At 36.4% G+C, this 27,453-nt stretch overlaps 2 protein-coding genes across 8 annotated transcripts in view; both read right to left on the bottom strand.

The window, feature by feature from the left end:
- The window catches only part of LOC108969693, a 7,137-nt gene extending 4,078 nt beyond the window's left edge, over nt 1-3,059 (bottom strand). Inside the window, exon 1 of the mRNA XM_018934572.1 lies at nt 2,177-3,059. Within this exon, the coding sequence (XP_018790117.1) occupies nt 2,177-2,931 (755 nt within the window). The 5' untranslated portion in view covers nt 2,932-3,059. The remainder of the gene's footprint in view (nt 1-2,176) is intronic.
- A 3,871-nt stretch (nt 3,060-6,930) lies between these two features.
- LOC108969697 (probable serine/threonine-protein kinase DDB_G0267686) overlaps nt 6,931-27,453 on the bottom strand; it is an 81,777-nt gene continuing 61,254 nt past the window's right edge. For 5 of the 7 annotated variants that reach the window (XM_018934583.1, XM_018934582.1, XM_018934581.1 and 2 more), the window contains 5 exons: nt 16,017-16,291; nt 15,483-15,940; nt 14,924-15,175; nt 8,571-11,498; nt 6,931-8,056 (listed from right to left, as the gene is read on the bottom strand). In XM_018934583.1, coding sequence (XP_018790128.1) covers nt 7,276-8,056; nt 8,571-11,498; nt 14,924-15,175; nt 15,483-15,940; nt 16,017-16,291 — 4,694 coding nt within the window. In that variant the 3' untranslated portion in view covers nt 6,931-7,275. Of the gene's footprint in view, nt 8,057-8,570; nt 11,499-11,692; nt 12,441-13,338; nt 13,650-14,923; nt 15,176-15,482; nt 15,941-16,016; nt 16,292-27,453 lie in introns of all 7 variants that reach the window. The other 2 variants (XM_018934585.1, XM_018934577.1) reach the window with 2 other exon arrangements.

The following is a 27,453-nucleotide window of genomic DNA, read 5'->3' on the forward strand; positions in this document are numbered from 1 at the left end:
AGCTCTGAAAGTATTCGACGCAGTACCCGCCGGGGGAAGCAGAGGAAGAGGAAGACCTCCACTCCGTTGGAAGGACCAAGTGGAGAAGGACCTGGAAGAAACGACTGGCGCGCTGTTGTTAACTCGGCTATAATCGCGTAAGCGGTGTCTACGCCAATTAAGAAGAAGAAGAAACTTATGCTACTTAATTTATTGCCAGGATGTTAAGATCACGGTCGGCGATTTCAATGCGAAGGCGGAGAAAAAAGGCATCTTTGGATTGACGGTTGCAAAACTTAGCCTTCACGACAAGATGATAGTTTGTACCACCTGGTTTCAACATCTAAACGTACAAAAAACTACCTTAAAACATGTGGCTGTTCCTGAAAAGAGGCACGCTTCCAATATATGAGATGGTTGTTCTATCGAAGGTGCTAACATCGACTCGAATAACTATCTTATTGCAGCCAAATTACGCTTACGCCTCAACGAAGTGTAGGACGTACATCAGACAGTACATCGAAAGACGAACGTCGAAAAACTGCAATCATCAATAAGAATCAGATAGACAAGGATTACCGTACTTGGCTTTCAATCCTGCGTAATCAAATTAACTCCCATAGCAAGGACGTATACGTACAGTGGGACTCTGTTTTCCATCCTCTATATAATGCTGCGCAGGAGCTCCGTGGCGTACAAAGCCACCTTGCAGCCGGTTGCGACGATAGCTATACAAGAATCTACCGGAAGAACTTAAGATGGTGGATAATCCACACCAAAATTGACCGCGAAAAAATTGTCGTTTGATCACGACTAGGTGAAAACATCTCTAAGGCGGCTTAAAAACAACAAAAGCCCCGGGGCCGATGAAAGCCGGTGGCGAGCAACTGGAAAGGCGCATGTTTTAGCTGCTAAGTATGATTTGTTTGTCCTATTAATATTGTTCCTTTGACAGTAATCTAATTGGACCTTATCACTGTGGCATTAGATCTGGCAAATCCACTATAAACCAACACTTTCACAATACGTCAAATAACAGGTCAGCACCCATTACCTTTTTGTCGATTTCAAAGCTCTTTTCGACAGCACTGACCGGAGCTGTGTAAGAGTCTAAATTCCCCACGAAACTCATACGGATATGAAAAATGAAGTTGGGCATAATCATCAGCTCCGTAAAAATTGGGCGGGAGCTCTCCTAACTGTTCGGTACTAAACGAGGCTTTAGACAGGGTGATTCTCTCTCGTTCGTCTTTTTCAATATATCGATGGAAAAAGTGATAGGGGCGCTAGTCTGAAAAGAGAAAGAAGCGAAAGATGTTGGTTTTGTGGTGAACAAGGGCAAGACAAAGTTCCTGGAGGCCACATACCAAGATTCCTCGGGCCTTAGGAACTACAAACGTTACTGTTGGCAGCTATAAATGTGAAAAGTTAGGAACTCTGCAACGGCAGACACTTTGTGCATTAAAGATAACTGTTCTTCGCAAGATCTATGTAGCCGTCCGCGTGAGGGATGAGTATCGATGAAGGTGGAACCACGAACTGTATGAGCTATACGCCGGCAAGAATATGCGCTGTTTAAGCCATGTCGTTCGCATGAATGATAATGCTCCAGTCAAAAGCTCCTTCGTCTTGAAACCCATGAGTGGACAACGGAAGCAAGGACACCCATGCAACCAATGGAAGGACCAAGTGCATAGTGCCATGTCTGTACTTGGGTATGTATAACTGGCGTGACCTTACAGAGGAGGAGGGCAATTGGCGAAGTTTCATATTCTTGGTCCAGATCGAGCTACGATTGTAGTATCAAAGAAGAACAATAGAAGTTAAGACCGAAATGTGACCCATCATTATTATTAATAATAATATTTAGAATACAATTTCTATTTTTCTCCTATATGTTAAGCTTTTGCATGACAGTTTTCCAAAGCAACCGTTTTAGATGTCAAACACATACATATGTTTATTTTGACTGCTGGGTTGACAGTATTCCTTTAGAAATTTCTATGCCTCTAAAAAACCCGTATATAACTTAAGAAAGTAAGTGGGCACTATCTCTGACGTATCGCCGAATAGCTGCTATCAGTTCTTACATATATCTCGATAGGAGAATGCACTTTGAAGCGGTAGACCTATCACTCACTTATGATTATATTATATAATATACTTAGAAGTTCAAAATTGTAAAAGCTTCACTTACTTCTTATCCACCTCGATGGAGAGTTTTGACTTGCGTGAACGTCTGGTGATTACCGATTTCTCAAGGAACTCCTTCAAATCGGTCAAATGTTCCTCCTGCTTCTCCGAATGCCCTTCAAATTTGCGTTGTGCTTTCAACATAAGCTTCTTATTCATTTCACTACGTTGACGTTCGATCTCTGCTACCAAACCAGCCGTTGGCGGCAACAACTTTATATCGCCAATAATCAGATCATGATTAAGTATTTCCGGCTCATTGCTTTGTATACCGATCTCCGTTTTAATAATCTGTTCCATGAGATCGATTTTCTTTACGGTGTTATCGACACCTTTAGCTGCTGCCTCTCTGCGCTGGCGTGCGGTCGCGCGCGCTGCTGTATTGCTCGGTATACCACGCATTACTTTTTGGCCATCGCCTTGTGCATTGCCAGCAGCCGCCGCCACGTTTGTTTTGTATAAATTCAGGTGATTGCTGTTGTTCGCGTTGCTTGTCTGCAATTGATTGCGCGCCTGTGCTGTTGCGGCTGTTGTCGTGGCCGATATAGAGGTCGGTTTGCGTTCTGTGAATTTTGAACGTAGCTGGCGTCCGCTAAATGTAGCGCCAATGCGCCCTTCCTCACCGGTAGAGCTGACGCGACGCGCCGATCGTTGTGTCATTGTTGCTGTTGGTGTGGCTGTGGCTAAAACGGGTAGTTGTCGATGCGTCATAGACTGGCGCACAATAATGTTCTTCGTTTTGCTGCCGGAGGCAAACATTTCGTACTTTTTTTCGAATTTGGAATTTTTTTAATTACAATACACACGATAGTTAAATAATTTTCAAAAACTGAAAACAAACATTTGCTTTCGAGATGTAAATAGAAATTTGAATGACTACTTTTCAACTGAAGTACTGATAATTTGAAATGGAATGATTGTTTGGAATGACAGTGGTGCGAAAGTGTGGCAGAAATGAAGAAAATTTATATTTAGACAAGGGTTTCCAAAGTTTTGTTTGTTTTGGGCAAATAATGTGACATAAACATACATTTTTCATGCAATTTTTTGTCACAAGAGTGTTATTTTTTATAGCGCATAATATTTCGCGAACTTTTATTAGTGCTTCCTGTGTGTAATATACTCGTATAAAATGTTGACTTAAAATTTTTGCTCTCAATTATTTGTCAATCAATATTTTCTGCTTAAAAGACATGCTATATAATAATATAAATATATATTTCTCAATTATTGGCTTCTATTCTGTGTCCATATGTCATTAATTTTTCTTTTACAATATATTAAAACAACAACCTATTTGTAGCATTAGTTTTATTCATTTCATATTCTCAATAAACATTAACTGCTGTTGTTGTTGTTGTTGTTCCCACGACAGTCGGGTCTACGAAAACCAGAACGGACCCGGATTTTTTATCCGGCCAAGGACTTTCAACTCGGCAGAATTTCTGCCGCTACAACAACAACAACACTAACTGCTCTTTGCACATGCACAAACATGAATTTCGACTTAATATTTGTTTACGTTGCCTTTTTAGTGTTGCAATACGTATTAGTATGATCTAAAAGATAAAACTACATATATTAATATACATATGTATCCATATGTACATGGATAATAATTATTGTGACATTTTGGATATGTTACGCGTATAAAGTTTAAGTGTGTGTAAATTTGTGTATTAAAGTACATTAAATTGCATTTTGTTGACATCAAGGCGAGTGAGTAGCAATTTATTGAATATTTTTACATATTATAAAACTTTTTTTAATATATTTTTAACAACTATTATTACATATGTATTGGTACAACTATAGGTTTTCATAAGTGTACAATATTTTTCAAATTCACTTCACTGACATTTCTATTTATTATTTTCTTGTAATTATAAGTACTTAACTATTTTTTCCTTATAAAAAAAGTGCATGCATATGTATAAGTATATTATTAGTATACCACATATTTTAATTCTTTATAAGCATTCGCAGTGGTTGTTCTTTCGAGTTGCTTAAAACTTGAAAAGTTTCAAGGGATATCGCTTAAATTTATTTGCAGCAGTTTTGGCTGTAAAGAATAGAAAAAAATGTTGAAAAGTAAAGTTGTTTTTATTTGAAATGATAACGACATTTTCATTAATATTTGTTATGCTTTTTATTTTTCGTAATTTCGCTTGTATTCGTTGGTAAAAGTTTTGATCGATAACTATTTCGATAATTAGTTGCTGTTGTTGGGCATTATTTCAAGCTTACATACGCCATGTGTACTGCTCAGTCTTGTTAATGAAAAGCAATTTTAAGAATTGCAGCTTTTGTTAGAACATAAAAATTACTTGAAGCCAATATTTATTATTTATGAAATTTAAATTATTTTTTTTTTTTATAAAAATACATACTTTTTATATTGTTTCACATTATATTGTATTTTGTTTTAATATTTAAATTTCTTCATAATTCAAAAGTACCGTAATAATGTTTTTTTGGTTAATGAAATGTTGAAATAATACAATTTAATAAAAATAATTAAATTTGTTATTAAAAAATTATTATTAAAAAAGTTATCGATATTCAGAAAGGSTCACTTTATAAATTTTGCACTAAAGGTTGGTGCTAAAAATTGCCATTATGACTATGCTGGTCCTGTATTTTGTGCACTAATTTCTGTAATGCTATTGCTGCCACCTTTTGTAATACTAAAATGATTTCCAATGATGCTTTTTTACCCAGCCGTAAAACGTATCCACAATGGCATGACAATAAGACTATGGCCAAAATAAAAGCGATATTTTCCTTGCACGTGTGTGTGTGTGTTAGAATTTTTTCCGAAAATTTTCGAAAAATTTCTTCAATGTTAACTCTACTAATTTTTAGAACTTTTTAGTACTTTTTAGCAATTTTTAGCAAATTATTGTTAGACATATTTGTAGATTTTTAGTACTTCCTGCATTTTTTACAAGCTTTGCTTTAAACTTTAGTACTTAATTTGTTTCATAATTTATCTTCGCGTGTGTACTTAATTTTAGTACTAATTTCGAATTACTTTTTTATTCCACATAAATCACTTTGATGTGTTTGTGAAATAGTATTTTAATTATTCTTGTAGAAATGAGAAAATTGTGGAAAAAATATTGTGTTAAATTAAATAATTCCAATTTTTATTCTTATTTAAAAGAAAATTTATTATTTTATTGTTTTTACTCATTAAAATGAATTTGTGCGAATTATTATTATTTTATCATTTTAAATAAATTAATTGTGCTTTAATTTTGGTTTGACAAGTTGTTTTTTATGTTGAGTGCAAATAAATTGTTTACCGAAAAATATTTATATTTTGCCTTTGAAGTCAAAAGCGTTTTATTTATTTTTTATTACAAAAAAAAAAAATTTTTTGTTTGAAATTGAAAAAATTAGGCACACAATTTTTTTAATTAAAATTTGAAAGCTGTATTTTTTACAAATTTAGTTTATTAACATATTTTTTAAATAAAAAAATAATTTTTTATTTCAATTTAACTTTGGGCTTAATTGTGTACTAAATTTTTTGTAAACATTTATTTTTATATAATTAATTTTATTCTTTTATTTTACTTTTATAAATATATATGTTTTTATTGTTTTATTTATGTTTTTACTATTTTATTTTTTAAGTTTGTTGCTTCTTTTTATTTTTAATTTAATTAAAAATTTATTAATTTTAAATTATATTTTGTGAAATAACTTTTTAGTTGTTAGACATATTTTAAACAATAATTGTTTATTTTTATTCTTTCTAAATTTTTCATTTACTTCTTAAGGTTTGTTTTGTAAATTTTTCATATAAATAATAATTCATTAATTTGAATTAATAAACAAATTATAAATACTCTTTTGATTGTTATACTTCTTTTTGTATAATAGTTGTTTATTTATATTATTTTTTATTATAGTTTTTATTTTCTTATTAAAAGTTTTTTTTTAAATTAATTTTTGTTATAATTAATATCTTATTAATTTAAATTATTGTTTTTCACAAATATATTTTTTGATCTTATGTTGGTTTTTAACTTTATTTTTTTTTTGGCTTTTTAGTTTTGGAAAAATGAATATGTTTTTAATTTTAATTAATATTTTTTATGTAGACATATAAATATATTTTTTATTTGTTATACTTATTTTACGCAATAACTGTTTATTTTTTATTAAGCTGATAATTATGAAAGCAAGATTATTATTAAAAATTCTATTTTTTAGTATGACATATACCTTAACTGTACACCTTAAAAACGCCTGAATGGCTTTTTAAATGTTTAACGTACTATTTATTAGTATCAAAATTAAAACTAAAAAAAAAACTCCTCCACTCTTTGCAAATAAAATTAGAATGTCGTTAATTTTTTGTTATAAAAATTTTATTATAATTTTTTTTTTTCATAAAGTAAAATTATATGAGTTAAAGCGCAAGTTAAATAATATTTGGTATACGCACACAATAAAGTTGCTAAGTATGCCAAGCATACTTGCAGGCGTTCTAATGCATCATTTGCAGCCTGCGTACACTTGTTGCAGCGCTCCACTTTGGCGTTGTTCGTGCAACATACATAAGTTGCTTTTATAAAAATTTATATTTAATATAATTTTTCTACCAATACAGTTATTCATTGCCACATTTACTTGCCAGAGAAAGGCACAAATCATATTCGTATTGTATGCGTGCATGTATGTATGTATGTATGTAAGTTTACCTTCACTGATGGAATGAATGATTACATTAATTTCCTCTAAATCTGTTTTTATTATTTTTTTAGTAGTTAAATTGTTGTTGTGACGGAGGCACGTTTTTCTGGGCTTCTTSTTGTTGTTGTTGGCTATGGATGCTAACATTATTTACTGTTATGCAATTTATTATAATTTACAATTTTTTTTATTTTTGCTGTTGTTATTGTTACAATACTCGTCAGTGTATATAAATATGATTACCGCTGTGAGTGTATATATATATGTGTGTGTGTTAATTAATGTGTGAGTGTGATTTCATGTTGCATGACTAAGCGAAATAGCTATGTATGTCTATAATATATACTCATTGGCAACAACTACAACTACATTTTACATATGTATGGATGTATGCGACTATAGTACGATCCGCTTAATCCCACAATCCATACAAAACTTAGCCTGTTCGACTAGAAATTTGGCGCCACATTCGTGACAGAATTTCGACATTTTCATACTCGCGCTCATAGCCGCATTTGCGCTGGACAGCGAACTGCTCGAACTGTAGTGACCCTTGTTGGCGGCTGCCGGCGCAGTTTGCGCTTCGTCCTGGGGGAGGCCGGTGTTGGTTGCATTGCTTGCGGCTAGGCGTGCGCGTTCCATGGTTGTTGGCGAACTTAGTGGACTCTCAAAGTTGTTGTTGGTTGTATTATTGTGGTTGTTATTGCCGCTAGCGCCGATGCTGCTGTGCTGTGGCGTATAGTGTGTGCTGATATAGTTGTTGTTGTTGTTGTTGTGATTCTTATTGCCAACGCCGCTGTACAATTGTTGTTGCTGCTGCTGCTGTTGTTTCTGTTGTTGTTGCTTATATTTAACATTGCAATCACTGCCATCCGAATTGTCGCTGCTGGATGAGGCGCTTATGCGTCGCGGGCGTGCAGCCACAGGTGCATATTTGTACAATTGCGTAGCTTTTTGTGGCATCTGTTGCTGTTGTTGCAATTGCAATTGTTGCTGCTGCTGCTGATATTGATATTGCTGCTGCTGTTGTATTTGTTTTTGTGTTTGCACATCTGCTGGCAGCATCGCGGGCAATGTCGCAGTGGTCATGCCGGTCGGGTTGCTGGTGGTGGGACGAGTCCGCGTGGCGCTGCGTTGCGGTGTGGTCGACAGCTCTGATGATCGCTGGCGTGAGAGGCTGGGGGGAAAGAAGAATTTGTATACATATTTGTATTAGTTGTACTTCAGCTAGTTGCGAAGGAAACGTTGAATATTTAGTTTCCTTAGCCTAGCTTAGAACTGCTTCGAGGGCAGTTACGTTGACGGAAACCGTTACTTAGACGTCATGATGCCTATTTTCATAAGAGAAAGCTGTTTGCTACATGAGATCAAGACCATTTAATTCTTGAATTAAAAGTTTTTTAAGACTGCATGCTTGCTACAAGATGCCCATGGAATCCATGCACAATATTCTACCACACAAATTTTGGAGTCTTGGTGTTAGGGCGCGAATTTAGAGCAAAGTTAAAAACACGATTTTTTATAGGAATAGTGAGTTTCTTATACTCAGATCTCTAGCTCATAATCTTAGGATTACCGTTAGTTGAATCCGTAGATTATGAGTAAGAAAGCGATACAAAAATACAAAATCTCAGTGAGGTACATAAAGAAAAGTAAACACAACTATATTTTAATAATCTTAAAATACTTACCTCCCGTACGCAGAGTCAGCGCTTAGTTTAGAGCCGACACCACGTCGTGACGACTTCGAGGATATCGGATAACCATCCAAACTGCTCATGTCGTCCGAATCGCCACACGCATCACCGCTGACATCGCCCGAGGCTGCATACATGGGCGTCACTGCGCCCGCACTTGCCGTCGATGGCGGTGGTGTTGTATTTGGATTGTGCGACATATATTTACCACCAGCCACGCCACCGCGTTCACCAACGCCAGTCATACCGACCTGCTCGTTGCCATACAACATTGTTGTATTACTACCGACCGCATTGAGACCGGTCATGGCTTGGCGTATATTGGCGCCCACTTCTTCGCTCATTTGTCGAAAGTCATCTTGCATTCGTTGTATCAGATTTTTGGCATTATTTAGCTGTACATTCGGCAAGTGATTGCCAGTATTGAATGGAGTGCAACGCATCAGCATATCGCCTGCATGACTCTGGCCGGCGGCATGTCTTGGTGGCAACTGCTCCTCGTCGTCACTAATCTTGCTGAATTTATTGTCACAGCCGTCGACTTCAACTTCGACCATTGTTTGTGGATTGCCAACCATGCTGCGTAGCGAGTCGGGTGAAATGGGGGATCGACCATGTTCATTTGGCTCCGTCTCGATGCTGATGAAGATCTCACGCTTTTTATGGTCGACGTCAGCATGTCGCTTCGTGGTCATACCGTCATTGACGTAAGTGTGGCTTTGTGTGTTGACACGTTTTAGCTCCTCGTAGCGATCTGATAGCGGTGAAGATTCTTTGCTTTTTGGGCGTGATTCATCACGGGATCTGCGAGAGGAGGGTGTTAATAGGTACGTGGGATGGGAATATTTATTAGAGGCGAGACTTGGAAATTGAAAATGATTTGTCGTGTTGTTGTAGTCTTTAGTTGGTGTTGTATATTGATTTTTTTTGCTATTGTTATTGCTATTGTTATTGTTGTGGTTGCTGTTATTGTTTGCATTTATTGAACTCGGCGTCTGCGTCGAACGTTGCTTATTCGACGAGCGATTCAACAGAAATTCCCTACAGTCCTTGAACAGAGGAAATTGCTCATCGTCATTCTCGAATGACGAGAGAAATTCCTCAAAGTCAAAATCGTCGAAAATCGGTAATGGCGGCACTATAGGTGGCGTCTTCAGTTGTGTGGTTTGTCCCCGTGTATTGACGAAGCATGTCTGTGGTTGCTGCTCTTGCTGTTCCTGTTGTTGCTGTTGATATGTCGATTTATATTTGGATTCATAATACTCCACAGAAGAACGATTTGCTTCGTCGTCAGCCGAGCAAGAGTCATCTGCCTCGGGTGAGACATCGTAAAGAAAATGATTACGTCCCAGCCGTTTTTTACGATTCAACAAGTTTCTACCCTCAGTTGAGCTGCGTTGACTGAGCGTCGGATGTGCGTTTGGCTGTGTGTCGTCCGTGGTGGAAGGCCTGCTTGGTATATCTACCGCCGGACTGGTTGTTGTAACCGCCGGCGCTGTTGCATGTAATACCTCGGTGGGTTTAGTAAGCGGTAATAACTTTGTAAGCTGCGAAATCGGACCAGTTTGTGTTGCTGAACACTCTGAGGAGGATGAAGAGAAGTCTAAGCGACGTTCCACATTATTACCGCCAACTGATTTCAATGTGTGTACCGTATTTAGATTTACGGGCAGATTATCGTATCTATTGATGAGTTTGGGATCGATGTACTCACTGCTAGAAGTGCTCTTGCCCTCCTTGCTGTAGGCGGAGAGTAAAGAAGTTGTTGCTGGTCTCGGCTCGCCAAGCAGCGTGTTTAAGTTGACTGGTCGATTAACAATGGGCAATTGTGTGGGCGTGGTGGGTGCCCGTGTTGTGCCTGGCTTCGTTATTGGCGTCGAAGTAGCCTGTGGTAAGGCTATAGACTCCAAACGTATGGATTGCGTCTTTTGTATATTGGTATTTGCTCTCTCGTACGGTGATGTGTTTGCTGCATTTGGTGTCTTTTCGACCGGTGTCGGTAGGTGTTGGAACGAATGTGCTTCTACCACTGGGTTTGTGTTTGATATTGGAGATTCAATTACTTCAGCCTTGATACTCTTGGCTGAATTTTGCTTGCTCAAAGTGTTACTTTTATCTTTGAACTCCTTAGAACTGATGTTATTGTGTAGATTTGTCGCAGATGACTCAGTTGTATTTTGTTCGGTCGGCTTATCCACTGTGGCCTGCGCGTTGAGTTTATCCAATTCTTTCTCGTATTTTAAGAATGCCGCTAAAGAGTCGGTTTTCGATAAATATTTGGCAGCAGAGTTCATCAGTTCATCGGTGCTGTTAACACCCAGCATTGTCGCACAATTCGGTGTGTTCGTTGCAGACGTCATTGTAGCAGCAGCACCCTGTACATTGAGTTTTAGACCCTGTTTACGATTAGAAAGACTGTTATCACGACGTGCGACACGTGGACTCTTTGTTAACGCATAATCGTTGACACAAACAGAACGTACAGGCATCTCATCATATTCTTCGGGTTTCAGAAAGTTTGTTGAGATAGGACCTTCGTCGGAGAGGCCGCGTTGTATGGTGGGGCGATGGTTTTGCGCGAACAAGGGACGTGACGAAAGCATTGGCGAACGACGCGGACCACGCAATGAAGATGTGCGTCGAAAATTAGAAGTTGGCTTGGTGGCGTTTACCGAAGGCGTTGCTGTCTGGCGTTGGTTTTGTGAGTTGTTCGTCAAGGGACTAGAGTTAGGCGTAGAAGTGCTTAGTGTGAGTGAAGTAGACATTTTTGCTGGTAAACCAGCTGGTGACACAGGAGTTTGTGGCGTAGTTTTCGGAAGGTTAGAGGAAAAGGAGGGATTATTTGGAGGTGAGGATGAGCAAAGCTCTTCCAATTGACGTTTGGCCGAGAGGAATGGATCATATCTATCGCTTGGCAAACCGCTAAAAACAGATCAAACGTATTAATTCCAACGGAATAATAAAGATCTTATATGTAAGATATGCTGCGATACTGTCACTGACTTTATATTATTAACTGATTGAGTGGCATAAGAGATGAGTATGCTTATCGTGAAAGACTTATGATCTAACATAGTTTATTCGGTGTTTATAATTTTCTACACTTGTATACAAACCTGAGCACAAAAGACTTGTCGCGCACCAGTTTCGGTGGTGCCTTGATTACTTTTATCTCGTCATCCGTTTCATCATCGGCTAACGTACGACTATCGCTATCTTTAAGCTCCTCACCGCCATTGTTTAATATTTTTGTAGGCGCACCGAACATTTCTATGCTCTCCTTGAGTAAAGGTATCGCTTTCATGGGAGCGGCATGTGCCGAAATCGACTGACGCACTAGCTTCTTACGTTTGGGCCGACATATTGTTAAGGATCTTATAGCGTTCACTTCCAATTTTGTATGTGAGTCAGCCGCGGTTGATGTGGTCGCCCTTTCGACGGTGGTAACAGCGATTGTCGTATTTGGCAACTTGTTCAAAGTAGTGTGATGTGTTTGTAACATTTTCATGGGTGTCGTTAGTGGCGGAGAGTAGCGCTGCAGTTTCAGATGTTGTTGCTCCTGTTGTTGTGATTGCTTTTGTACCAATTCGTAGGATTGACTATTACGCACTTTGCTTTCTTGCAACGGTTCATCACCATGGTCGGTCATTACAGTGCCCGCGTCAACGCGTATGCTAGGCTCGGACGGTACTTTGGGTTTCAATTTAGTTCTACGCTTGCAAACTTGTGCAACACTTGCTGTGGGCTGAGTTTGAACTCGTGTTGATGTTGTTGACTTATTGACACCATTCAACGGACAGGCGGTGTAGGTTAGAGTTGCGGACAAGGCATTTGCGTCTCCGAGACAGTGGTCCCTGGTTTGCTCTACGCGCGTCAAAAGTAGTGATGCATGAAAAAGTGTTAGTATGAATAGTGCTGAGATATGATAAAGAAGTGCTTTACTCGAACAAGGATTGGACGATTTCCTCAAGCCTTAGACTCTGAATTGTACCTTTCGGAATTTGTTTGAAATCCACTTAAGAATTTTATGTTAGTTAATTGTTACTAGATATATGTATATTTAGGAAACTCAGTATAGTTTTCCACATCTCAAACCCCATACGAAAGGCAGAAGGTATACACCCTGAGCTTTGGTGTTGCTAGGGATTTGGGGACCGTCGGTATAAATGTGTTATCGTTTCTTAAGGTTATGCTTCGAATGGATTCGAAAAAGCGAACCGGAGCTCGTCAACGATTTCTTTCGAGAATTGTCTCACACCATACTTTCACAAAATGTGAGTAATAATCTGGTTGTGCAATAAACTTGTCTGTCATAGAACTCAGTATATTCAAATAATTCAGAATATGTTGATCTAAAGTGTGAGAAATAAGAGAAAGAGCGGAAAGTAGGCTGAAATCTAAACTTAGAAGGCTCTTAAACCGAAACAAAGACATCGCAATACTTAACGTCATATCATGACCTCGATCCTCAATACGAATACCCTTTTTAATTGATGAGATACTTAATTTTCATCGACTAAAGGATGTTTTTGTGAAATCAACTAGCAATTATAGTTGGCGATTGGAAATTTGAAAAATTTTGGAATTTACGGTTCATGGAACTGAAATAAAAAAACAAACTCGACCTCCATTTATTATAAAAAATATCTGATTTTTTTCAAAACTCAAAAATTAAAACAAAAATAAAAATAAAGAGTTGGCTGACTTCGTTGGGCTATGTGAGATCTTAATTCATATTCTTTATGGACAAAACTATTGATACCTGTAGTTACTGCTGGCAAGCTTTCATCATATTTTCGTGTTCGAATCTTCTCGAATTGCGGCGATTGTGGTCTCGCTTGCGTATTAATTGCATTCAACGTAACACGACGTTTGCTCATCTTCTTGCTTGCATCATTTGCAGCCAATCTTGCGCCCATCAAACGGAAATTATCGAAACAAGCACTCTTTACATAATCATCAGTGGCGACATTGGCAAGGCGCCTAGGTGAGGGAGGCGGCAATTCGATAGCATTCCGATGCACTTTTCGTGTGTGCAAAGTGCCGTGAAAATCTTTCATAATACTGGGCTTTCTGACGGGGTTAGGTGGGAATGGAATGACACGATGGTTATGATCAGATTGATGAGGGGAATGATGAATTTAAAGATGACAATAAAGCACGAGTTCGATGATGGTGATAAAGATGAGGTTGACCATGATGATATTAACCAGTGTGAGTAGTCGAGCGAAGAAAATAGTAATTGTTGATTTCAGTATAAATTTTAAATCATTTAAAATTTTTCTGGCAACTCTGTACGTGCTCATTTCAAAACACTACATACTTATATTTTAATAATAAATGTTTCAATAACAAAAAATCAAAACACTAAATGACTGTGGTGAGATGTGTTGAAATAAAAAGGAAATCAAGTAACAGTATCGCAAATAAATCTACCGTAATACATTTGCTATATAACAGTTATAAAATTAAATTCTACTAAAGTGGCAAAGTTTAATAGTATCTCATTAAAAAGTTAGGGCTCATCAATAGCAGAGAATGGAAAAAAATACAGATCATTTAACGAAACTTAGCCCTTGAAACAGTTCCCAAAGGATAAGTTCGCCATATCGCAATTTTTGTTTATAATTTCGTTTTGACACGTTTTTAATTAAATTGACCACACCGAACCTTTTTTTCTTGTAGTTTCAAGGATGCATAAATACCTTAATTTATGTCCAGTAAATTTCCAAATAAAGTTATATTACATTAGACACCATATTTAAGTAAATTCTCATTATAAAATTCATCACTAAAAATAAAAAAACATGCTAATACGTGTTATTGCACTAATTTTGCAAAGAAATTCACCATGCTCAAAAATTTTATTGTAATAAAAATTGGATCAGAAGTTATATGTTAAATGGACAAATTTTCAAACAGTATGCAAGAACTGTTTCGATAAAAATTCACCACACTAATATAGCAATCTGCTGTGAAAAAATAAATGGAATGGTTATGTATAATTATTATAGAGCTATTTTAATAAATTCACCACAAACTTAAATTTTTATTTAATTAAAAGTAACTTTACGCTCACTGGCCCGAGTATTCTAATAGAGTTATAAGCTTCTTAGAATATCGTATCACTCTCCTAAAGAAACACACCACACCACTAAAAGAATTAGTTAGAAAATCTTTCTGTTTTTCCAATTCACATTACAAGCGACTTAGAATATCGTTTTATTCTCCCAAAGAAACTCGCCACACCAAAACAAGTATTAGTTAATGTGTTTTCTCTGCTTTTCCATTCTCTGGCCCAATTGAAATCCCGGCTAGTTAACTAGTCATATTAGTTGTGTACTCACCTCTCACTTGTCAGAGACGATGTCATTGATAGTGACATCACACCGTTACCGTTCCCGTTTCCGCTACTATTTATATTGTTGCTGTTGCCGTGGCGCCCAACACCGTTTGTAAGACTGCTATTATTATTATTGCTGCTATTATTGTTGCTGTTACTGTTGTGACTACCGTTTGCCGTTTTTACCGTTTCGCCAAATTCGTTCTCATCACCAGCCAATCCCGCGTATTTATCACGATTTAACGAACGCTTAGTTCTGAAAAGTCCCCAAAAACCAAAATGTTGTGTTTATTAATTATCCCCTAGCTTTGTATCAAAACGTTGGTAAAAAAATGTAAAAAAAAGTAGAAAAAGTTGCAAATGTTATAATTTTATCCTCATTTGTTGGCAAATTGTTTGCCAATTTTTTCTATTTTATTTATGTGGGTGTATGTGTTTTGAACGCCCGTTTGCTGCTATCGAACAATTTTTCACTACAACATTTGACAAATAAATTCACTTCGTGTCAGTCAAAAACTCACAAAAAAAATGTAAAATGCTTGTCATGAAATTTCAACGCTTACTTGAGACAGGGTGCACGGTATTTGGTGCGCGCCTCCAGTCGCTCTTTGGCCAAGTTCTGTTCCGTTTTCGCCGTGTGTTTAATGGAGGCCTGCAGCGCCTTCTCTTTGCACCACTCAACATGCCGATCGTACGCCTTCGGCCCGAAGCAACGCTCACAGTGCGGACATTGCTCAGCCGGCGGTGGCTGTATGCGTTTGGCGAGTGAACGATCCGAAGAACGCATACGATCGCGTGTAAAGCTGCCGGCGCCGGGCAGTGAGGCCGTCGATGTGGTCATCTGGCTGTTGTTGACTACTTGGCTGGCAGTCACGGCAACACTGTTGGCGGTGGCTGCGGTGTTCGGCGACTGGCTTTGTGCATTGACTGCCAATTTGCGCATCGAGGCGCGTGCGGTGCTGCGCGCCAACTCCTCGCCGCCGCTCGACTTTTTGCGCGTTAAGATAGGTGATCCGATGTGCTGCAGAGTTGAAACCAACAAATTTAACCATTTTGTTTGTGTTGTATGCAAAGCAAATTGCGTTTTTTTCACTCACCTGCAATGGCTTGGGCGACTGTCCGCGCGCTTCCTGCTTGGCTGCCGGCAAGCCGAAGTTCTTCGGCAGCGGATAGCTGGCCAATTCGGTGCCTTCACGTCGTTGGCGCGAGGAATCGAAAACGTTACGTTTCTTTGTTGCCATTTTTTCACATATACCCACATGCTTCTGCAGCGTAACGGGATTGAATGTGCGCTGACAGATGGGGCAGGGCACCAATTGGGTTGGTGCATCCGGATATGGATCCGCCGTGCTCGCAATTGTGTTGCTGTTATCTGTTGTTGTGTGTTGTTTTTGTTGATTGATAGCGCAGTAGAGAGTTAAAAGCGTAGAAAAAATAGGGAAGAAATAGAGTTTAGACTATTAGTATTTGCTGTTTTTGTATACTGACAAAATAATATACATTTTACATACGTATTTATTTCTATTTACTTCTACGCTTTAGTGACGTTACTGACAGTTGTTCAAGGGTTAGAGAGAAGCAAATTGAAGGAGGAATTTTATTAATTTTTCTTCAAAACTTCTAATATGTGTTGTTAAGTTGCCTTATTTTAGAAGCTAAAGTATAAAAGTTATTAGGCTTTTAATTAAATTGTGGCATAACTGAGAGAAGAGGAAGCGAAGTATGTACATAAAGGCGGCGGAATTTCTCTTCAGAATGAGAATTAAAATCATGAAAACGGTTGGTTAAGTTTGGAATTTGATGTACAAGATTTTAACAGTAAGCGTCTAAACGGCCTGGATAGGCGAACCGGGATATTAAATTTAACTCCACACAGAAGAAAAAACTGCTAACTATTCCATTCATGATTTTTACTAAGAATGTAACAACAAGCGTTTCTCTATGACTAGAGTATAGAGGAAGACTTAACCTAGAATCCCATCGGAAATTTTTCTACTAAGGCGAAAAGTAAATTGTGTCTGTACCCACTCTAACTTATCAGAATAGATTTGGTATCTAGGGTTCCAACAACAAAGCCATATTCCGAGTTGTAAAAAGTGTTTAACAAAACTGAGAATATCTTTTGCTTTACATATAGTTTAGATAAAACTGATATTTTTGCAAAACCCCTATAGATTGGCCAATGTATGGCCAAAATCCACTTTTACGCAAAGGGGTTATAAATGACTGGTTCTACATTGAAAGAAATTTACCTTGTTCACGGGAGGAGTTAAAAATCCTTGTCAAAGGTAAGAAGATGTATTTGGGACTAGTTTACAGGAATCATGAGGGTATCATATCTAGGCCATAATTAAAAGATGATTTTAACTTATTTGAATTGGGTAAGACGTCTTCTTACGAAATAAATGGAGCGCTATTTGAAGTACTCGGTTAGAGCACGTGTTGATAAGGGAAATATATAAGGAAAATTATCAAAGTACTTTGATTTGGAAAATTCTGCAAACATATTGACAATAATATGATTGTCACATGATGTGATAGATTTTTATATTAGCATAGACGGAAATTTGTAAATCCTGCGAAATCATAAAACAATTTGGATTACGTACAATATGATTTTTGTAAGTAATTTGTATACATCTTGTTTAGGTCCCAGTATCGTATGTAGGAGTTTATTTAAAAAAAATTCAAGTATAAGCATATGTTGGCAAAAGTTGACTCAACGCGTGAATTATTTTTACCGCGCAATATTAGTTTTTACTACCGCTACTAGCTGTTGGCTTGCGGCTCCGTCTTGGCATGCTGCAATGCCAGGCGACAAATTTAACTCCACTCAGCACTTTTGCTTTGTGGAAACAATGAACTTCTTTGTCTATTTTTAAATTTCAAGAAATTTGCGCTACATATGCTCGAATCTTTTTCGTTGTGCATACCCAGTAGGTATTACAATTAAGCGCCATAAAAACAAGAACATATTTTTAGAGCGCAATTTTTTGTTAAAACAAAAAACCGGAAATAAAAAAAACAGAAAAAGCTCTTCGCAGTTAAGACAGTTTCCAAACAAGAACTTAATTGTGATAGCACAGTTTGTATGACAGCCCTATGCTGTAGTGGTCCGATTTGAGCAATTTTTTCAGATGTTGTACTGTTAGCTTAAAAAAGAGTGCATACGAAATTTTGTATCTCGTCAAATACAAAAGCACGAGAGATAATACGCCATATTACAGAGTTTTGCTTCGATAAACTTATTACGGGTGATCCAAGTAGAGTTTCACCAAAATCGTGTGATACTACTCCATTAGACTTTTTGCTGTGGATGTATGTAAAGTCTTAAGTCTATGCGTAAATTTAGGTCTTGGAGCACAACATCACGTGTGTCAATTATCAGTCGAAATGCGAAACTAGTCGAATCGAATATTGGACTCAACGGATGATGGATCTGATACGTAGCCGCGGCCAACATTTGAAATAACCTCTAAAAAATAAATTCTGAAGAATGTTCTTTTCAATGAAAATAAACATTTCCCACTAAATTTTGGAATTTTTTTAGTTTTTCTTTAAATAGTAAGGAACCTGAAAATGGATAACATTTTATTAAAGAGCTTTTATATTTTTATGTGAGTTGGCGCCGTAGACGTGATATTATTAAATGTTATTGATTTATTTAATTCTTATATATGCATGCAGGTTCGTATTTTTTTTTCTAGTTTTTCACGACTAGTTCTATTTGAAGACTGTAGATAAGCAATATGCACCGTCAAAAAATTTTCCCACTGGGTCGCTATCAACTAGAAATAGCTTTATAAAGTGTTGCATACATTTCTCACATTTCTTTGGTGCATTTAGAAATTCCCGGAAATATCCAGAGATTTAATTAGAGATGCGCATAGATGACTCATTTGACTATACGTATGCCCTATACTGCAACAACACATGAGTTGTCTTCGACAATTTAGTTCTTCCAACAACTAATTATGATTTGAGTTGGGTGTGAAGTGATATTTTTATACTTATGTAGTATTATGTAAAAAAAAAGTATTCTATGTTTTGCATAAAGAAATTGTTAAGAGTTTTGTTTCACTGTGTTTTTTTTTTACTAAAACAAGTCATTTCTCACCAGAAAAATACTTTTCATGATTAAGTTTTTGTTCATATATTTTTCTCAAGTGCTTTGAGGTCAAACTTCTTGAAAGTTGTTCGCTTTTGTGAATAAATCCATCATTTAAGTACATTATTATTAAGATATACCCTACTAGAAATAGAAAACATTCTAATTGGAATTACTACATTAATTTCTCTGAAGAAATTCACCACGATCCACCATATCAACCGCTATAAATAGAAATAGAAAAGAAAACGTTCTAATTCGAATTACCACACTAAAATTTCGTTACAATAAAAATGGGTAGGCAGTTCTTTCTTAAATCCGCGGTTTCTCAAAAAGTGTTTAAAAATTGTTTGGTTAAAAATTCAACACATTAATATTTTTTATAAGACTGTGAAAAATTTAATATCTGTTGGAGTATAATCACTCAATCCAGATATATTGAATATCTACAATGTTTATATAATATAAAATTTTGAAAAAGCTTTTATGGGAAATTCACCTCAAATAATTTAAAATTTTGATTGCGTTAAAACAAGATTTAAATCTATTGGTCTCCGAATTGGTTTTTGCGAATTAATTAACTGTATCGTACGAAATTTCACCTTGTTAAAGCTTGAATTGCAGCTTTGCATTTATGGCATTATATAGCGATGCATAGCCAGTTATCATTAAATTTATCACTGATCTGCATTTAAATCACTTCTCATATTTTTTTAATAACAAAAATCACAATAATTTTCCCACCCGAATAAATTGACATTGTTGTAGTAGTATGTCAAAGAAAGTGAACGACAAAACAATTATAAAATCAAAACATAAATACCATATCTCTGGCAAAACGTGGTGTGCTACGCCAATAAGCGTCGCCCTGCAGAACAGGTGCGGCGGCGCGCTTTATAACACCTTCAACTCCGCCGTGGGCTTCGTGTTCCTTTTTTCTTTTTTTGTATCTTTCTTGCTTTTTAGCAATTTCTGCACGTTCATCTTTCAATTCGATATGCGATTTGGCGTTGAAGTGTTTGGAAGCGTAACGAAAGCGCCCACTTAAAAGCAATGAGGAGAGGCAACAAGGTGTATGGAATGCAAACAAAATATTAAACAAGAAAAAACTTTGCTCATCAAAATATTGCTAGCATTTTGTAAGTACTTTGTTATGAAAGTACCCGCAGTTGTATGCCAGACAAGTTACTAAATTTGGGCAACACGCGCTGTTGGGTTATGTGGGATAAAATTAATGTCTGAATGCAAGATACAACCGAGAAGAACACGTAGGCAAGACACTGAAAGGTAGAATGTAATATAGGGTGTTGTTTACTAGAGACATAGCTTTTAAACTAACTGTCAAAACAAACACATCTCTTTGACATTTATTATCAAATTACAATGGACAGACTTATACAGGAACAACGTTAAAAAATCTATGAAAATTATTTCCAGAACTCGCTTTTTATGTGACAAGCTCGTTTTTATTCTTGACCAGTAAATCATTTTCATCGACTAGGCACATTTCTGTTGAATGGAGTACGTCAATAAACAATATTGCCGCAAGAGATTTTTCGAGATACTCTCCAACTTTGCTTGTCGAAGGTATTATTGATCTGAGATATAATTATAAAACGGAAGATAGAACTCTAGAATTATTTTTTTAAGGTCTACAAGTGGAATATGGTTTTTTTGTTTCGCCATTCTGCAATGTTTTATGGAACGAAGTCGGCTAGTCTTTGTTAAACATATGAATTCCAACCATTCTAAAATTTTTTAAGCCGGTTGTTACTGAATTTCGTCGATTCAGTCCCGGTAATTTTGTTGTCAAAATTCAACATGCTTTGGAAGGCCAATTATAGAAAATAGCTGTAAAATATTCCTTACCTTCATGTAAGCATTGCTTTGATTGCTCAGGAGGTAAGCTGTGCACAACAACCCGTTTGTAATCATTTAAATAAGAAGCTCAATGTAGGGTTGCCATACGAAGTAACGCAAAAAAACTCTTATGGACCAAATCTTTATCTCCGAGTCACTGTTGAACAAAATCGATTAATTTTTGAAACGGTTGGTTACTGGTGATGAGAAGTATGTCGCTGACGAAACCGTCAAGCGAAGATGGTAGTGATCGAATAACGCAAATGATGGTCAAGCCTGAATGGCGGTCAGAAAGGTTTGGCAGCGAATCGCCTATTATGACCTGTTAACCTACGGTCAGACACCTAATTCTGACCTATACTGTCGATAATAATACTGTCTGAAGAAAGCAATCACCTAAAAGAATGGTTCTCCAATTAGATAACGGTAGACCATTAACACATTGATAGGACTTGCCAAAAGCTCCGGGCACTTGTTTAGGAGGTTCTCATGAATCCATCTTATAGATCGTTTATCTATGACGAATGAGGAGCTTGTGAAAATCGGCTCTACAAGTTTTTTGTCAATAAGAACAAGGGTTTTAAGGATACTTGTACAAATTTTTTGGCTATAGGAATAAGAGTTTCAATGTGAGTGGTACTATAATATTACGCGTGGGATACATCCTTGCCCTGCGTTTGATGAATAAAGCGTTTTAGAAGCGTTTGATGAGTAAATCGGCAAACAGTGAAATTTTTCGGAGTAATCGAACTGATTATATTCTAGAAAAAATCTTAAAAACGGTCGCTGACATTTCGTCACGAGCATTTAATTGATTCTATGAGAAGAATTGAAATTCCTAATTCGCGTTCAAAGCCCGTCGGTCGTGCGCGTATAATTTGCAATGTGCCATTACTTTTTTTATAACTCTGTTGACCTATCTTTCCGCATAAGCTTCTTGTTTGCGGAAACCAGTCAGACTGGCATATTATTATAGCCCTGCCATTATGACCGTTATGACCACTTGACACTGCTGCCACAAAATCTGTGTAAGTTTTTAATGAACGAGTACTTTTGATATTTCGCAAACGTACATTTTACGTTCTCCACACGGTTGAGTACAAAGTTATGCGGAATTGTCTGCTGGTTAATTGCAAACAAGCATTTTGGGGGCACTTGTCCATTGCAAGGCGTTATAAATACATTCTACATTATTTGTCTGTATGCATACGTAAGAGAGTGTACCGGCAAGTATTTTAGGCATAAGTACCGCCATTTAGCGGATCACTTGAGATGCCTTGCTGGCTATGGCGTTGCAACAGAAAGCAATTCGGCTGGCGTTCGTTCGTCCAGTGCGCACACATTGGGTCAGGTCGTTGGTACTAAATATAGCCACCATAAGTAGTACTCTTGTACGGTTATTTCACAAAGCTGACTTTTTGTGCAATTCAAAACTTTTTTGTTTCACTTCTACATTTCTTTGGCTGCTTTCTGCTTTTACCGCTACAACATTTTTTGCGTCTCCTTCTTTTCTTTAATTTTTTGTTTTTGTGGCGTAGTGTAATTAATATCACTTCACTTTGTCTTGTTGCTGCACTCATTCACTTGAGGAGTTTGCATAAACTTCTTAGAAACGCCTGATTGCTGTTCGTAGGTGTTTCTGCTCCGGCGTTTGGCTAGTTCGCTGGTTGCGATAGCGCAGCAGAGGTATTCACTTTTAATTTTTGTTCTCAATTAACAGGTGGTGAAGCAAGCAGAAACAGCAAAACAATGCTAGGTGAATAAAAAAAAAGTGGAATGATGGGCATGAAAAAGTGGTTTACTTGTGAAACGGGAAGTAAATACATAGCCATGTATGCATATTGTATGTATATATGTACATATAATTAAATGAAAAATAATATAAGAAACAAAAATATAGTATTTGGAACTATTTTATTTATGGAAATATATGTATATCTTCGTTTCAAATAAATAAGCAGCTTCTTGAGGAGGAAAGGACGTGTGCAAGTTTTCAGATTGATATCTCAAAAACTTAGAGACTACGTACCTACTATATACAAATGAAGTGACGCCTTGACTAAATCGGCTCAGGCCGGCATGCTGATCAGTTATATATGTATGTATAAAAATTTTTTTAATGTCTCCGACATTTCTAACTTTGTAAGATTAAATAAACGCCTCGAAGAAGTTATAGATATTCCGCTTTATCTCATGTTAGCTTTTGAGAGATAGTAAACATTCACATATCCTGTTGTTGTTGTTGTTGTAACGGCAGAAATTTTGCCGAGTTGACAGTCCTTGGCCGAATAAAAATCCGGGTCCGTTCCGGTTTTCGTAGACCCGACTGTCGTGGGAACGGACTCACATATCCTCGCCCGTATCGATTATTAAAAATACTCGATTAATGCTTGATGTTGGAATACGAACAGAAGTAATCGTTCAGTTAGCTCTTAGGCCAGATTTGGTGCGTTCGAAACTAAAATATTGTTCTCATTAATTATGTTGAGTCCATTGAGGTTACAAAAAGAAATTACTTGAAGAAACTGTGTAGTATTTTATCAGGGATTTAGAAGAATTATATGTTAATTTCGACTTACATTCAACTTGTCTCAAATTTTGATTGACAAAGTCACTACTTCACTAACTGATTGGCTACATTTTCTAGGGTAGCTAAGCCAAATTTCATAAAATGTGTGTGGAAGCATGAATTAACAATACTTAGGAGTGATTTTGCTAAAATATCTTAATGGAAAGAAATATTCTTTCAGCTTATATACCACATTTAGGCTTCTTAAGCATTAAAAAGTTTGTTACTGACTTATCAAAATTTCGTGATATTTATTAAAATATAATAATGACAACCTCAGTCCTTCTAAGAATTCGCAAAAATTGTTTTAACCTTTGTATTTAAGTAAAAATCGAAAGACGGTCTCAAAACACATCTTACATTCATTTACTCCAAATTTATTATGAGCTAAACTCGTGCTGGTATGTATAACAACATATAAACTCATCAAAACCAATTAACTCTCTACTGATAATTATTTAAACACTATTCCGTTAACAAGGTTAAATAGGTGCTTGCGCTGTGAAATCGCGTTTTAAGCAATCACTCTGTTGTGTTATCAGCTATTTTGTTGGCCTTTTTGAACTACAAAAATATTGTGATGAGCAAGAAATACCGACTTATGAAGCGATACATATGAACGGCTGAAAGAGTAAATACGCTGACTTAATGTTTATGTTAAGAAAACAATCGCTTCGTAGATTAAAGAGTGTTTAGGTCTGGGTTGCAAAATTTTGATAGCTGCAAATATATTTTTAATACATTCTTGACAACAATAAGGTACTGCACAGGTATTTCTGCTTCCATGCAGTAACTTGCTCACAGTTGATATTTCTGAGTGCAGAGTTAGTCAGACGTGAAAATGTTTTTTAATTTTTTATCAAAAATCGGTTTTACCTGTTTTTTGTGCGCACTTAAAGTGATTGGCCCACTATACTTCACTATACATTAAACATTTAAAAATATTTTATTAATTAACTAAAATATTAACGAGTATTATCGTTTTTTGGGTAGACGAATTCATTTGTGATTTTTTTTTTTACCGAAAGCTTACGTTAGGTGGCGCTGTATCATAATTTTCTATTTTTTCTTCTTTCTTCACTGTTTTGATATTTAGCAATCCGTTTTATTCAGCTGTTACCTTGAAATATTTAACATTAACTATCAAAAAAGTAAAAATATGCACTTTACTTTTTCCCAAGCTTTAAGGTATCTTTTAGTTTGACCTTAAGGCCACCTTTCACACTATTGGTAATACATAATTGCAGCATAAGTATTTTTGAAACATAATTACTCAAATTTAATGTTAAGTAATATATACATTGTTTATATATTAAATAACGCATGAGCTGATTAATTAATTTGGCATAAATGCCAATAATCTTATTACACATTACCGCAGCGGGAGCCGAATGTAGATTGCTTTTGGAACTTCGATTAAGCGATCAGTACCAGCATGACTTCATTATTTACTGACTTGCATACTTTCTCAGACCGCTGTGTGATATAACAAAGCTTATATAAATAAATTGTGATTATAGTCTCAAAAAAGGCTGTTCATTTAATTTCCGCAAGTCATGCGCCCAAAGTAACTCTGTTTAAACTGCGGTTAATGGATTAATACACTTTTGAGGTTATAACGCCAGTATATTAACCTGTTGCAGCAACTTGTAATTACAAGCGATCGCCACATTGTTGAGCAAAAGTGGTCTAGTAAAAGTTGTTGCATACTTAGGATCCAAATAGCGCGCTTACTTTTGTTTAATTACTGTTTTTTTGTTTATAAATATTTGTTATTTCTTTTGGTGTGTGCTAAAAGCGAAAATACTTTGATTGACAGATAGAGCTGGAAAGTGTTTTTTCGAGATTTCTGCATCGAAAAAATGCATTAAAAGTCATTTACACAAAGAAATTGTATTTTAATTACAATCGTATTGACATGACAGTGACAAAAAAAATGTATTGACATATAGGGCTTGCTACAAAAATATCTTTATTATCATATTGGCAACTACCAACAGTTACAAAATGCATAAGATAATAATACAGTGACTCGCGGTACAATATTTTCGAAGTAATTGCAAAAGATGGGAACTCGCTAAATCGAGTATATTTTATTAATGGAGCGCTGGCATATTTCCTTGGGAAAAGTTTCTTGATTTGAGCGTAGTACAGAACCAGAAAAGTATATATTTCAATTGGTAGTATACTATGGTTTTTTTTTTTACCATAACCACTTGGGGTTAACGACCGCAAGACAAAGTACCTGGAGGCCACCCACAACCTTCCTCGCATCTGGGGAACTACCTCCATGTTGGTAGTTATAAATTTAGAAGAGATAAGGACGTTGTCTGGCACGGAAACAGCATAACTTCCACCAATAATCTAGGTCTAGAGATTGCATGCAAAATAACTCTTGTTAAAAGGTTCCACTTTGGGTTCGTTAGCAACTAAGAAGCAGAACCCTCTTTCGAAGAATAAAAATTCATATTATCCCCGTCCTATTAATTAAATGGTGCAAAAATATAGTTGATGAATGGAGCACTTGGAACATTTGAAAGAACCGTTCTTCGCAAGATCTTTGAAGTCGTCCTTTTGAGTGATGAATATCGAAGAAGATGGAAGCACGAACTGTATGAGCTTTACGGCGCCATGGATATGCGCATAAAATTGCAACGAATGTATTGGTAAGCAATGTCGTTTGCTTAAAAGATGATGCTACAGTGAAAAGCTCCTTCGACTCGGCACTCATGAGTGGACAACGGAAGCAAGGGCACTTACGCATCCAATGGAAGGATCAAGTGCATAGCGACCCGTCTGCACTTGGAATATATGTATAACTGGTGTGATCACGCAAAGGAGAGAGGCAACTGGCGCAGGTTTGTGTTTTCGGCCCAGATGGACCCACGGTTGTAGTAGCCAAGGAAGAAGATCTCGAGTCGCATATAAATTGAGCTTTAGACTACAGGAGATCGCTCCAACATTAGCTATTATTTGCAAACACCCTTGACAATTTTTCGAGAACCATCGATTTTTTACTGGAAGATAATATGCTGGCAATGCACTAAATGTGATACCTATATGACAGGTGAATTCTATAGAAGGCATATTATTTTTCTTGAAACCTCTACTGACTGGTTGGATACTCTTTCATCAAAAGAAAACTCATTGCTTTTGAAAATAAAAACAACTGGCTGAGATAGTTAAGCGCTCAGGGTAATAGGGAATGTAAACAGGTAAGAAATTTTTATTTCACTATCTATTCGAAAGAAAAGCTATTTGTATTTGCAAAAGATATACCATATATCAAAGTGCTCATCAATTATCTCCCAAAGTCGGACATAACTGCTACGTTCTCAAATGCTTCGATTTGAATTGAGAACGTTTAAACATCAGATCCATTTCTGCACCTGACACACAGAATTTCCTCTCTAAATGAGCTAAGGTCGCTATAGCGAATAAGATGGCTCATTTGGTAGATGCAATGTGAAAGCTAGGAAAGAATTCTAGTAGTTATACTTAAATCTAGCCTAGCAGAACGTTTACAGAAAAATTTATTATAAACATATGTCTGTATAATTCAGACAATGGCAACCTCATACAGTTATAGACTTTTACGCCTATGATTTTGAAGCTCCAAATGAAATAAAAAGCTTTAACAAAACAAAAATAGATGGTAAGCCTACACACGAAACATGAAATATTTTAGAATAAATAGCAAAAGTAAAAAAAATATATAACAAGCAAAAAAAAATAAATTCATAATCTCTACATAAAAATAATTTATCTTAAATAATCTTATTCTGGCAGCCCTAAAATTATTGTTCAGTGTATTGGAAATTAAAATACGTTGCCTTCAAACTTCAAGAATCGCGAAAATTTGAAAAAAAAAAATCATATTAAAAAAAAAAAAGTAAGGAAGCGCTAAGTTCGGGTGTCACCGAACATTTTATACTCTCGCATGATAAAGTGATAATCGAGATTTCAGGCATGGTTGTGAACCGATTTCACCCATATT

The sequence above is a fragment of the Bactrocera latifrons genome, unplaced genomic scaffold (genome assembly GCF_001853355.1).
Source record: "Bactrocera latifrons isolate USDA-ARS-PBARC rearing strain unplaced genomic scaffold, ASM185335v1 scaffold_261, whole genome shotgun sequence".
Lineage (NCBI taxonomy): Eukaryota > Metazoa > Arthropoda > Insecta > Diptera > Tephritidae > Bactrocera > Bactrocera latifrons.